Genomic DNA, 13,370 nt, shown 5'->3' with positions numbered 1-13,370 from the left:
TTGGTGATGGAGACGGTGATGGCCCAATCTAGTCATCACCAGTCAGTGATGCTCATGGTGTTTTCCCACTTTGGTCATTGCCACCTGCTGATGGTGATGGCCCAATCTGGTCATCACCAGTCAGTGATGCTCATGGTGTTTTCCCACTTTGGTCATTGCCACCTGCTGATGGTGATGGCCCAATCTGGTCATCACCAGTCAGTGATGCTCATGGTGTTTTCCCACTTTGGTCATTGACACCTGCTGATGGTGATGGCCCAATCTGGTCATCACCAGTCAGTGATGCTCATGGTGTTTTCCCACTTTGGTCATCACCAATTTGTCCTCAAGCTGACCTCTGCCAGCACGGCGCTGAGGTCTGAAGGTAGGAGGTTGACACAAAGCCAGGCATATTATATTCTTTAATTACTGTTGCAATCATAACATTTAAACGCTGTCAATGAGAGATAGCTCCTAACTGCGGGCTAGAATCCTTGCCACTTGGGGCTTGTAACTAAAACTGCAGGATTAATTTGATTAATTGATAGAATTATTTTCCAAACTACTCTTTTGTTTATGAAGGCTTAAAATGCTTGCCGCCTGCACCCTCCTGGTGTGTTGCAGAGTGGAGATAAAGTGGCTGAAAATAATTAGCATGGCTTAATTTAGGGAAAAAAATAACCTCAAAAGAATTTTGCAGAAAATTTAAGGCAGCACATTTTACTTTGTTTTGGCAGGAAATATTATGGAACTGGAAATGGGACTTTTATGTTTTCCCTCCACTATATTTCACCAGGGCAGCAAACCTGTGGGGCAGAGGAGTATTTCATGCCTGGGTGCTGCTGTAGCTCTCCTGCAGCTCTAGGTTCAGAGACTGGGCACCTGCAAATGAAGTCCCCTGGGAGCCTCAGGTTGAAATATTTCATTCATCCCTTTCTTCTCTACATGAGAGTGTTGGGAGGGGTTATTCCCCCATTCTCTCCTGGTTGCTGTCACCTGCACCCCCCTCCCACAGTCTCAGTGCCTGCCAAGCACACGCACCCCCCCACCACACCACCCCCAGTCCCTCAGCCCCCAAAAGCCCCCAGGTTTGCCGAGTCTCGCATTATCCAGCAGTGCTTGTCAATTGGAAGACTGGAGGCCCCCATCAACGTCATTCCAGCAGGGAAGGCAAAGCCAGGCGACTTCTCTCAACCGCAGATTAACTCACTGCTCAGCAGGTGCCCATAAATCAGGGGGGTTACCCACAGGACCCGGCATGTCTCAGGGCTGATGCACAGCTGGTTTGCACCATACTCATCCCCAATCCACACCCTCTGTGCATGAGGATGGCCCCACAGCAGGGTGGCTGGGTCTGAACAGAGGGTGCCCGACACGGCGTGGAGCCCCTTAGGGTTTTTTTGGTTTCTTGCCTCCACCTTGAATTTTCCTCAAGCTTCTCTTTACTTTTCAAGCCCCCCCCGCCCCAAATCCAGACAGCCTTTCTTCTCAGCCACATACCCAAGTTTCTGAGCTGGATGTGTTTTTGAGCTGGACACATTTTAAGCCTTTCTGTAAAGCCCAGAGGATAACAGGATCCACCATGGTTGTCATACTGCTAGAAGGGCTAAAGATTTATAGAGGTTTTTTCTTGCACTGGAGTCAAATCTGGCCATTCCTTGCACAGCAGGGATTTAAACCCTGGCTCCCACATTCCCCCAGCCATACGTGTGTGATGAGGACTACATGTGCCCAGAGGATCCTGTATCCCTGATGCTGAATCGCCTTCAGGTGAGGAAACCCTGAGCCTGGGCAGGTGTGGGAACAGGAGCACTGGAGGAACCAGGGAGATAATGCAGCTCACACCCAGGAGCTGCCGTCCTGCCAGCAGCAAAGCCCCTCCAGCTGCAGCCCAGATTCATTGCCCGACTCCCAGGGACGAGAGGATCAGCCTGTTTGTGAGTTCGAGCATCGTCCTTGTACCAGGAGATCAATAGTTATGGGGGCCGGGAGGGGAATAAGTGCTGATAAAATCCAGCTGGAATACGGGGTACAGGGACCACTCGTCTGCACGTTCCCACCGGGCTTCGGTAGCAGCCAGCATCATTTGTTTTAACCCACAAACAATGGTGCCACCACAGTTCCTGGGAGCCCCAAATCCTGCTCCACACAGGACATGCCCAAGCCATGCCCAGGCAGCAAAGGGACATGCCCGAGCCGTGCCCAGGTTGCAGAAGGCCTTGGGGTGCTGCCAGCTGCCACAGGCAGGTGACAAGTGACACCCAGGCCAAGTTCTCCTGCCAGTAGGTGGCAGGTCCCCTCCACAGCGCACCCAGCCCTGCAAGCTCTATCCTGCCCACAGGCAGGGACACCAAAAAGCCATTCTTATCAAGGCAAAAGAAAAAAAAAAAAAAAAAAGCCCTACACCATGTTTTTCCAGCTAGAAAGAACCACTTCTGCAGCTCCAGTGGAGCCGTGTCAGCCCTCGGTGATCCCTCAGGCACCCAGACTTCTCAGGGCAGCACCCACAGAATCACTAGGTTGGAAAAGACCCACCGGATCATCGAGTCCAACCATTCCTATCAAACACTAAACCATGTCCCTTAGCACCTCATCCACCTATACCTTAAACCCCTCCAGGGAAGGTGACTCAACCCCCTCCCTGGGCAGCTGTTCCAGTGCCCAATGACCCTTTCCATGAAGTATTTTTTCCTGATGTCCAGCCTGAACCTCCCCTGGCAGAGCTTGAGGCCATTCCCCCTTGTCCTGTCCCCTGTCACTTGGCATCGCTGCCACCCTCCCCTCACCCAGGAAATATTGCCGAGGCAGCGCCTTCTCTTTTCCCATTTACATTCCTCCACCGACACCTCCTCTCCCTGTGCCTCTAATAATATCACCCCAGATTAATTGGCACTAATACAAATGTACACAGCTCCATAAAAAGATGTCACCACGCTCACAATGGGGGAAACGGCTGCTCGCGCATTATCTCTGCTCTGCAGGCGTGTAATTCACTCCTCGGGAAAACACGCTATTTATTCTGTTACCCTATAACAATCTCTCTGCAAACACAACGGGATCGGGTGGAGGGGGAAGAAACACCCAGCCATGCTGCTGTCACCAGCAGTGTGTCGGTTGTCCCCAGGCAGGGACACCCATGGGTCCCCCCCATGACGGGGTGGGATGCTCAGGGAGATGCAGGGCTCGGGGATGTCCCCAAGCTGGGTATCCAGCCCTTGACCCAGCGCTGTTTGATGCCACTGCAAATTCTCAGGCCTGGGGGGGAATCTAAAAGGCTTTGGGATGGTGCCAAAGAGGTAATTAAAAGGGCACTGGCAAGGAACGTGCAACCTGTTTCCCCTCTAGAAGCTGGGCTCCCCTCCCCGGGGCAGGGCTGCACGTCAGCACTTGGCTCCTGACAAGGCTTGGTCAAGGCTTTTTTTGGTTTCTTACAGCAGAAGTGAGATGCAGCCCCCACCAAGGGTGTGACAGCAACCGGGGTCTGTGCCCTCGGCCCCTCGAGGGCTGCTGTCACTGCATTTTCTAGCATAAAGAGCCAGGAATAGACAACATCCCCCTGCTCTGTTCTAGGGAAAGGAAATTTGAGCACCTTATTTGTGTCCACACTCCCTCAGCCCCCTATGTCCTTGCAGTTATTGCTGCTGCATTTAATTAAATGGCTTGTCTAATCGTCTCGGCGTAAGCAAACGTGCTGGGTAAATAACACAGTGTCAGCAGGTGATGCCGTGGATGTGCAGGAGGAGCTGGCTGGGTCTGCAGAGCCAACCCCAACCCCAAAACACCCATGGATGTGCTGGGTCAGGGCGGAGAACCCCCCGTAACGCAGATTCTCAGCTCCCCATCACCCAAGGACTAACGGAGCCAGCGCCCATCGTGGCTGACGCAAAGCAGAGGCCACTCGAGCCTCCTTGGGTTGGACTCTGCAAAGCCATCGCGGGCAAGCGCTTGATTTCATTACGCGTGTGAGTCGCAGTGGAGAAGGGAAAAGCTCTGGAAGCAGAGCTGCCTGCCCTGGGGTGTGATGGTCTCCAGGAAGGCTGCGATTTGAGGCCAACCAAGGTGACAACCACCGTCAGGACCATTTTGGGGGGCAGTCAGCCAAGCAGGAAGAGAGCAAAGCTTTGTCCTCAGCAACATCTCCCTCCCTCAATGGGTTAGTTTTATTTTCTCCCCTGGAACTCTTCTTAATTCCTAACTTAATTTCTTCTGACATCCTCATTGCCGGCTTGACCTCTTTACTGGAATCATGTGCTGCTTAAAACTCATTATCCCACCATTGGAACAGGAAGTTAATTAAAAACCCTTTGAAAAGAGAAAAAGAGAGGGGGGGAAAAAAAAAACCACAAAACCCCACGTCCAGGGATAGATGGAGAGGGAACATGGCCAAGCTGCCAGGCTAGGCTGTGCCATGCCAGGCTGTGCCATCTCCTTGGATCCCACCAGCCCCCTGTTCCCCCACTGATCCAAATTTGGGAGCCCCAGTCATTACCACTGGCAAACCCCACCCCAAGCTGAGATCAGCCACGGCCAAGAGCCAGCTTGGGCAGAAATGGTTATTTTTGACAGCAGCGATACTCCTGTCATGGACCCAAGATGTAAGTGGCTCCTGTTTACCCCCCAATTAGCCCCAGAATTGCCACCTGGCTGCATGCTCGAAGCGAGGAGCGGCTCACGTGGCTGGGATGACGCCAAGGGAGACCCCAGCACCCCAACACCATCCCCAGCACACCCTGGGGTGCTCCCTCTCCCCAAGTCAGGGTGACAGTGACCATGGAAGTTGCAAGCAGGAGTTTTTGGACTGTCTACAAACGAGCAGGATTTTAAGAGACTCTGAAGAAGGGCCTGGGAACCCCATGGGAAGGTTTGAGGGTTCCAGAGGAGGCTTTGGGCACCTCAAAAGGGTGGTCTGGAATGCCAGTGGGGGAGGCTGCGGCCCCAGAAGGGGACGATTGGTGACCCTGCAGGAGTCTGGGACCTTCTAGAAGGGAGGGTGAGGGAGCAAAGCCTGATAGGCAACCCAATGCAGGGACACCAAAGTAGGGTTGGGGGCCCCAAAGGAGGAGTTGGATCCCAAACAAGAAGCTTCAGGACCCCAAGAGGGGGTTGAGGTCCCAAAGGAGGAGCTTGGAGAGAGCAATAGGAGGTTGAGGTCCCAAATGGGTAGCTGGGGGACCCCAAGAGGGGAATGGGGACATGCAGGAGGGGTGGGGAACTCCAAAGAGGGAGTAAGACCCCAAAGGAGTGGGGCTCAGAGCCACAAGGCAGGGGCGTGGGGTCATGACAGGGGAGCGTGGGGACCCTCAAGCGAGGTCGGACCCCTCAGAGGTGGGCTCCGGGTCCCACGAGCAGCGGCGTCACGGGGGGAGGGGGGGTCGTGGGGACCCCGAAGCGGGGCTGGAGACACGCGGGAAACTCTGGCGATGTGGAACTGGGGAAGCACCGACCGCCATTCAGGGGCCACAGCCCCCTCCACCACCCCCCAACCCCTCGCCCGGCCCGGCTCCGCCATCCGGTGGGCGGGGCCTGGTGAGGGGAGGGCTGTGGGCGGGGAGGGGGCGTGGCCTCAGCAGGCGCAGCCTATGGGCGTGCGGAGTGGGCGTGGTCTTACGAGGCGCAGCCTATGGGCGGGGAGGGGGCGTGGCCTTGAGAGAGGCAGCCTTTGGGAGGGTTGGGGCGTGGGCTTGGGCGGGAACAAGGGGGCGTGGTCTTAGGAGGAGCAGCCAATGGTTGTGCGCGGGGGCGTGGCCTGCTGGACAGTCTATGGGCTGCCCTGGTGGGCGGGGCCTTGAGGGGGCAGCCTATGGGCGTTGGCGGTGGGCGTGTCCCTGGGCGGGGCAGCCAATGGGCGTTCGCGGTGGGCGGGGCCATCGTAGGGGGCGGCCTATGGGCGGTGGCGGTGCGCGCCGGCCCCGCCCCCCCCCGGGAGCGCTCGGCGGGTCCTCTCGGCCGCGGCGGCGCCCATTGAGAAAACCCCGCGGCGGCGGCGGCGGCGGCTCCGCAGCGCCCTGCACGGCCCCGGCCCCGGCCCGGCAGCGCGGGCGGCAGGGCGGGCATGCGAGCAGCCGGGGGCCCGCCCGCCGCCAGCCACCTGCCGCCCGCCCAGCCGCCAGCCGGGGCGCCGGGCTCGCCCCGAGCCGAGCGATGTCCAGGAGGAAACAGAGCAACCCCCGGCAGATCAAACGTGAGTCGCCGCCACCCCGCGTTGCCGACGGCTCTTCCCTTTTCCCTGCTGACCCCTTCCCTTTTCCCTCCTGACCCCTTCCCTTCCCTTTTGCACCACTTCCTCGCTCTCCTCTCGCCCCCTCTCCCCGCCCCGGTACCCCCCGGCATCCCCTCTCTCACCCGCCCCGTAACCCCTTCCCGCCTCCTCCGGTACCCCCTATCTCCCCCCTTTCTGTATTCTTCCCTCTCACCCCCCGCCCCGGTGATACCCCCGCTCTCCCATCCCTCCGGTACCCCGTTATCTCAAACCCCCGTTATCCCCCTATATCCCCCTCTTATTTTCCCCCCTTCCCCCCACCCACTTCTATCCCTCTGGTACCCCCCTATCCCCGGTTCTCCCGGGTCGGTGCCGCCGCCCCCTCCTCTGCCAACGCGGTGGCTCCGGTACCGGCTCCCGATGGGGACCCCGATAAGGCTTCGAAAATATTCCGTTCTGCAAGTCCCATCCTGATAACATCGCTCTGTCGGGACGGCCTGAAATTGTGATCTTATCTCTCCTCCCGCTTGCCCTCCCATCCAGAGCCGGGAGCCAGCCAGGGGGCTCGACTAAACCCCCCCAGGGGGCTACCAAACACCCCCCCCCCGGGGCTACCTATCCCCAACAGCACCTCCTCACCCTGCTAGGGGCTCCCCTTTCCGCGTGGGGATCCCCCACTCGCCATGGGTGCGACTGGACACAGCGTTCCATCATCCAGACCCGCTGGTTGCCCTCGTCCCATCGCTGGTTGCCCTCGTCCCATCGCTGGTTGCCCTCGTCCCATCGCTAGTTGCCCTCATCCCCACTGACCCTGCTGGCCACAACCTTTCCCCCTGCCCAGTGGCCCCCCAGCTCCGACTTGGCACCCCAGCAGGGGCGAGATGTTGGGTTGACAGCATGAGGAGCCACCGTGGGGTCCCTGGGGACGTTAGCCACCATCCACCGTCTCCGGAGGGTCACGCTCCCTGTGTTCTGGTCCATGGGCTGAGATCCGGTTTCAATCCGTCAGGGATGTGCCAGCCTCGCTGAGAAATTCTGTAAAGTGCTGGAAGTTTTTTTATTTTTTTTTAGGTGACGAGCTTGGCTTGGGTTTTTTCCCTTCCTTTCTGGTGTGTGTGTGTGTTTTTTTTCTTTCCCCCTCCAGTCGATGGAAGCTGGCGATAAGAGGGAGATGGGAGGATAGGGAAGGCTGGCCACCATGTGATAATCTAGCTTTATCTTTCTCCTGAAATAATTGCAAGGCTGAGTTGCACCTACCTGTTTCCCTGCCTGGGGTGATTGCTCTGGTGATAAAGCTCAGCTAGACTTTTACCTGGGTAGAGTTAAAAATAGTTCCAGCTGCCTCTTTTGTTGTTGTTTTTTTTTGGTGATAGTTTTCTCCTCTAGCTTTATCCAACTTCTTTATTCCGGCAAAAAGCCCGGCTGCCGGGCAGTCCCTCCCTGGGTAACTCCAGCTCATTCAACCAGGAGCGTTTAAACTGGAGCGAGCGGTAGCGTTGCAGTGGCTGGAATAGCAGCGCTGATGTAGGCGATAGCTGAGTGCGTGGGGGACTAGAGGATGGCAGGACACTCGCCTGGTCCCTATACCCACTGGCATGGACCTTGGTGAGGAGAAAGACGGGGCTGGACGAGGCCGTGACAGCTTGGCAAGGCGAAGGCGGCTCGTATCTCCTTCCTCTGCTGCTTCTCTGCAGAGATGTGAAGAAATGATAAAGTGGGAGGCTGATCTCAGGCCGCTGGCGATGGCCAAAACTGATTAAAAGCTGAAAGCTTGGAACCCTTCCTGTATGTGTCAACATGAAAACAGTCATTAGAGGCGGCGAGCGCGGCGAGAGCGCCTTTGCCGCTGCCTCCGACGGGCCGAGGGAAGGTATGCATGAATCAGGGCTCCGGTAACCAGACTCCTCTCATGTACAGACCGGACCTGTTTCCACAAAGTCTATCCTTTTTATCATCTCGGCTGGAGCATTAAAAACCTCCTCCAGATTGGTATCTGCTGATTTTATTTTCCCGGGTGACGCTATGTTCTCGCTTTTGGCTTCGGCTCTTCTGGGGTTGGGGTTGGGGTTTTTTTTTGAAGCTCAACGCGATGCGCAGATAGGCTCGCGGGGGAGATCGCCGGGAGAGCAGGCGATCGCCAAGAGCGATAAGACAAAGATCAGACACCGGACTATATTTAACCAGCTGCTTTAACCACCACCACCTTCTTCTTCTTTGCTCTTTGGGCTGGAGCATCGCAGCGACGGAGGGGGACGGGGGGACCAGCGGTGTGGGGGTCCCTCCAAGCCCCCCTGGGGACACGTGCTCTGGCTTGCTGTGCCGAGGCTTGGAAAGTCGATTGCATCTTGACGGTGGCTTCCAATAACGGAGAAAACACGCGGAGCGCTTGCTTATTAAATATTGCGAGGTACCTGCTGGGGGGGCACAGTTGTGTTTTGCTCCCCGTTCCATCCTTGGCTGCGAAACCAACGTCCCTGCAGCTGTGGCTGCTTTGTAGGGTGGGGTTTTTTTTTCTTTCCTCTGTGTATTTTTTTTTTTGTCTGTCTTTTGTTCTACTGGTAGATAGATGTGAGGGGCTGATAGAGAGCAGGAGCTGATCTCCAACCCAGATAGCCTGTTATATTTATTAACTTCAAACATGGGAGTGCGGGCACACGGCTGATGAGCGAGGCTGCTGGCAGCTGCCTCTGCGTGCACTCGCAGCGCCGGGTCTTCCGATGGGGGAAGCTGATAAGCAGGAGATTGATCTCGTCTTGCTGATGTGCCTCTCCCTCTGTTGTTGTTGTAATATATACATATTATTTTTTTTTCCTGCCGAAATTAACTGGAAGTGAGCATTTTTATAGTAGTTGCTGGGGCCTGCTTGTGGTTTTGTTTTGTTTTCTTTTTCTTTTTTTTTCCCCTTTTCCCTTTCTGTTCTGCTTTCAGCTACGGCAGATCTGAGCTCCAGATCAGCACTGGCCTGATCTCCATCCTGATAGAGATTGCCAGGGCAGATAAGGGCCACTTATCTCTCCCACCAGACTGGAGCAGGATTCGCTACAACAACAAACACAGCAAAGAGGGGCAAAAGGGCTCCAACAATTTGTTCCATTGCAAATGTGATTAACGCAGGCGCTTTAATTATCTGATGGGGGGCAGCTGCATATGTGTTTTTTATTTCTCAAGGTGTTTTTTTTCCCCCTCCCTCCCATATAGTCTGTGAAACAAGCTGGGCTGAGAAGCTGAGTGCTCCCCAGTGCCTGTTATCAGCTGCAGATGTTGCATTAGTTTGATGAGAGCTTCAACTTTCTTTTTCGATCTTTATCCGCTCTGCATAGCAAACGCACGGGCTGGGGCGTGGGGAGTAGAAAGCACCATCATATTTTTGTGTGTAGATTTTCTTTAATCGCTATTAGATGGTGTTAGATAGCGAGCGTGATCTGCACTGGTAAGCCCTGCCATCTCTTGATGGGGTGGTATGTCTTGGTTGTTTTTTTTCCTTTCCTCTTTTGAAGGTTTTGCTGCTCCCCGGTCCCACGTGGGCTCCGCAGTGATGCCAGGCAGGGGGTCGTGGTGCCAGCTGGGGGGTTGTGGTGCCAGCTGGACCGTGGGAGCCGTTCTTCCCAGGAGATTGGAAAATTGCATTTCTTGTAAAGATGACAGTGGCCAACCCGGTGTCTATTTTTAGCGGCAGCGTGGTAAGCCGGTGTCGTGGGATGCTCCAGGCACGCCTCCTGCCTGCTCCTCTCCTGCTCCCTTCGCTTGCTGAGTCGCTCCTTTCCTTTCAGTCCGTGCAGGTGACTAGATGCCTCCACTTAATTTTTTTTTTCCCCCCCCTCCTGCCACTCTAATGGTGCTGCGCTTTTCCATCGTGCCAGCTTCCGTGCCTCAGTTTCCCCATCCATACCTGCCAGGGAAGGGATGCTCAGGGGTGGGCAGTGGGGTGTCTGGGGAGGCACATTACCCCAGGCTGCTCTGCTGGGTGGGGTGGGTTTGCTGCCTGCTCCCCAGGGAGGACCCCAGGGTTGAGCTGGGCACAGGCAGGGCCTCCTGTCTCTGCTTCCAAACCCAGAATTTGCTGTGCCTCCCCAGGGGCTGCCTCGACGTTGCAGCACCCCTGTGCCTGGACCCGCTCCTGGCATCCCGGGGGCGGCATCCCCGATTTCCACGTGTCTGCTGCTCCCAGGGGCGCTGCCTGCTTGTCTGCCTGCTTGCCTTGCCTGCCAACCCCTCCCCTCTTGTGCAAACGCCCCTGAGGCATTTGCCAGCCCTGACTCAGTGGCATCTCGAAGTGGCAGCTTCTTGGTGCTGACAGGGGTGCAGGCAGGAAAGCTCCATGGCACATCTGCCTCCGCAGCAGCTCTGCCCATCACAGGAGCTGCCAGCATCTTAGGATGTATCGTGAGTGGCATCGGGGGACCCCAGAGGCAAGGACCCACTGTGGTCCCCTCATGGTGGGACACACCGGGCTGGGCTGGCGATGCTGTGGTGCTCATGGGGCGCATCCAGCAGAGCCTGCAGTTCCCTGCGGTGAGCTCTCCTGGGCATTGCTGGCTATTTCCCACCAGTAACTCGGCAGTGCTGCACTCCTGCTCTGTGTGAGGTTTGGTCCTGGAAGAAGTTTCTCTCTTCTTCTATGCCTGGTGGTCCCGATGTGAGCATCTCAGCAGGCTCCGCATCTGGGAGAGGGGTCAGCACTGTGCTGGGCTGGCCAAGGGGACAGGTTGCCTCAGCCTCTCTCCAGAGCAATATCTCCATTTATGGGGCTCTGGGCTGCCAGCCCTGTGCTCCAACTGTGGGACAAGCGGCTGGGTGTTTCCCTCAGTGCCAGTGTCATTCCCCAGGACAGCCCTTCCCAGCCATCCCCATCTCCTCATCAGGTGGAGAGGATGCATGCGGGATGCTCGGAGGGCAAGTGCTAGAGCCCGGCTGGCCGTGGCCACACTCGGGGCACCCGGCAGTACAGAAGAACCTGTTCTGTGGTACATGTGGCTGCCGACAGCCACAGGGTGGGAAGGCAGCGCTGGCAGCCACGCGGGCGAGGGAGGCTGCGGCGGCTCTGGCAGGCAGCCCGTGGGTGCTGGGGTTGGCTTGGTTTGTGTCTGCTGCCGCTCTTCCACCTCTTTTGCCCCCTGGAGACACCCCTGCTCTGTCTACCTCCCCAGGCACCCCGAGCAATCATGGAGCTATGGCAATGCCCACACTGTGGGGACTATCCCCGATGTCCCATGCTGGAGCTGGAAAGCCACCTCCGGCTGGGATTTACGGCTCCGGCTCTGAACTCGAGCAGTTGGGCAAGGTCTTATTTTCCGTCGTGAATCATGAGGCCACCTAGCAAGCTGCAGGTTCCCCTTTTGCCAAGTTGCAAGCCAGCCAGCTCAGCAATCGGGGCTTGGGAAGAAAGCAATCCTTTCCCCACGGGTGTTGCAGCAGATTGCGCAAGGAGATAGGGCTACGGTGCCGGTGATCTGTGGTTCCTGGAGACGGGGCAGCCCCGTCCCTCACGGTGACCCAGCAGAGCCAGCCAGCGATGGCAGCGTCTCAAAGAGAACATGGTGCGAAGTCACTGGGGAGCCAAGTCCTCTGGCATCACCGTGTCCACACGCACTGGTGTTAGTGGATTTGGGGTCAAATGCACCCATTCTGGGCAAAAGAAGAGGATGTTTTCCATGCGTGCTGTAGTTCTACTGAAAAAAATCTATGATCTGCTTTGGAAAACGCTGTTTGGGGTGATGCTGCTGAGAGAAAACCAGCCTAGACCTTCTTCCACAGCAGTGAAGCCGGGTTCCGGGCCTCGAGGCTTCTCAGTGAGAGGGATGAGCAGCTTGAGCACCAGTCAAAGTAGCTGGGGAGGACAGCAGGAGTGTGGAAACCTCATGCTTTTAAGATTTCTTTACGAAGAAAAAATGGAAAAGGCCTTTCTGACAGCCCTGCATCACCCTCCAGCTCTGCAAGTCTTGCGGCTGCACTAAGGGCATGGATTTTTCTTCCTGGGGGGAGAAGAAATCAACTTCCCTCCTACTGGAGAGGAGCAGGAGGCCAATGCCTTTTTTTTTTTTCTTTCTGCGACACGTCCCATGACTGTTTTTGTTGCCTGACTCAGGAGTTTTGGACACTCTGGCTTGGCCGGGCTGCTGTCCCACTGCTTATTTTATCCGGAAAGTTCAAGTGTTTCAGGGGTAATACAGTTCCCTCTTCCGATGGCTGCCCGGCAAAGACTCTGCATTGTTCCTGCAGCAACATGTTTTTTTGGAAGGGATGAAATGCCGAAAGGAATGTAACTGCTGACCTTGGGCTGCAGTGGGGTTAAGGAGTGTGTGCCTATGAGTCACTCCAGATAAGAGCCTTCCACGTTTTTTTTTTTCCTCCAAAATAATTCTTTATCTCCTCTTTCTCACATCAACATATTTTCTTGACATCTCCCATTCGATAGCGCGTGGAGGAAATGTGCTCCTCTAATTTGTTCATCTGATGAAATATAGATGCATTGTTTTCTCATGTCCTTGGTGAGCTGGGGGTCATGGCCTCACACTTTGGGGATGCTCAGCAGGATTGGTGCCTGGTGCTTTAGGGATGTGCCTCGGGGTCAGTACTCAGGGCTTTAGGGATGCTCAGTGGGATTGGTACCCGGGGTGCATGGGGCTTTAGGGATGTGCCTCAGGTTCAGTACCCAGGGCTTTAGGGATGCTCAGTGGGATTGGTACTCAGGGTGCATGAGGCTTTAGGGATGTGCCTCTGGGTCAGTCCTTGGAATGTGCAGGAGGATGCCCAAGCAGGATGAGCATCACTTCGCCTATCGCCAGCTCAGGAGACCATGGGGAGGAAAAGCTGCTTTTTGCGTTCTCCCCGTGCTCCGCTAGGAAGTTCGGCCACTCGCTCGCTTCTCCATCTCCCAGCCGAGGCCTCTCATGCTACTTCCAGCTCCTATGATAATGCGGAAAGTTGAACTGGCCCCATTACTGCGCTGCGATGGTTGCCTCGATAACGCCTCGATAATGGCAGCGATAGCGGCAGCTCGGTAGCCAATGGCTCTGCCGCTCCTCCCATTAACATTCCCCACCACGGACCAGCTCGGAGCTGCCTATCTGCTCTCCATTTCCACTCCTCCGCTAGATAAGAATGGAAATACTGACTTCATAGCTCACTGATTAAAGTGTCTGGATTTCTTGATAATACACAGATAAATTATGTTTTTCAAAAAGAAGGTAGG

At 56.0% G+C, this 13,370-nt stretch overlaps 1 protein-coding gene across 2 annotated transcripts in view; it reads left to right on the top strand.

Annotated features, from left to right (window-relative positions):
- The first annotated feature begins 5,973 nt into the window (after window positions 1–5,973).
- The window catches only part of ZFPM1 (zinc finger protein, FOG family member 1), a 35,683-nt gene continuing 28,286 nt past the window's right edge, over window positions 5,974–13,370 (top strand). For both annotated transcript variants that reach the window (XM_069868147.1, XM_069868146.1), the window contains exon 1: window positions 5,974–6,160. In XM_069868147.1, the coding sequence (XP_069724248.1) occupies window positions 6,121–6,160 (40 nt within the window). In that variant the 5' untranslated portion in view covers window positions 5,974–6,120. The remainder of the gene's footprint in view (window positions 6,161–13,370) is intronic.

The sequence above is a fragment of the Phaenicophaeus curvirostris genome, chromosome 14 (assembly GCF_032191515.1).
Source record: "Phaenicophaeus curvirostris isolate KB17595 chromosome 14, BPBGC_Pcur_1.0, whole genome shotgun sequence".
Lineage (NCBI taxonomy): Eukaryota > Metazoa > Chordata > Aves > Cuculiformes > Cuculidae > Phaenicophaeus > Phaenicophaeus curvirostris.
Note: the sequence above shows the minus strand (reverse complement) of the source record. Positions and strands in the feature narration are given on the sequence as shown.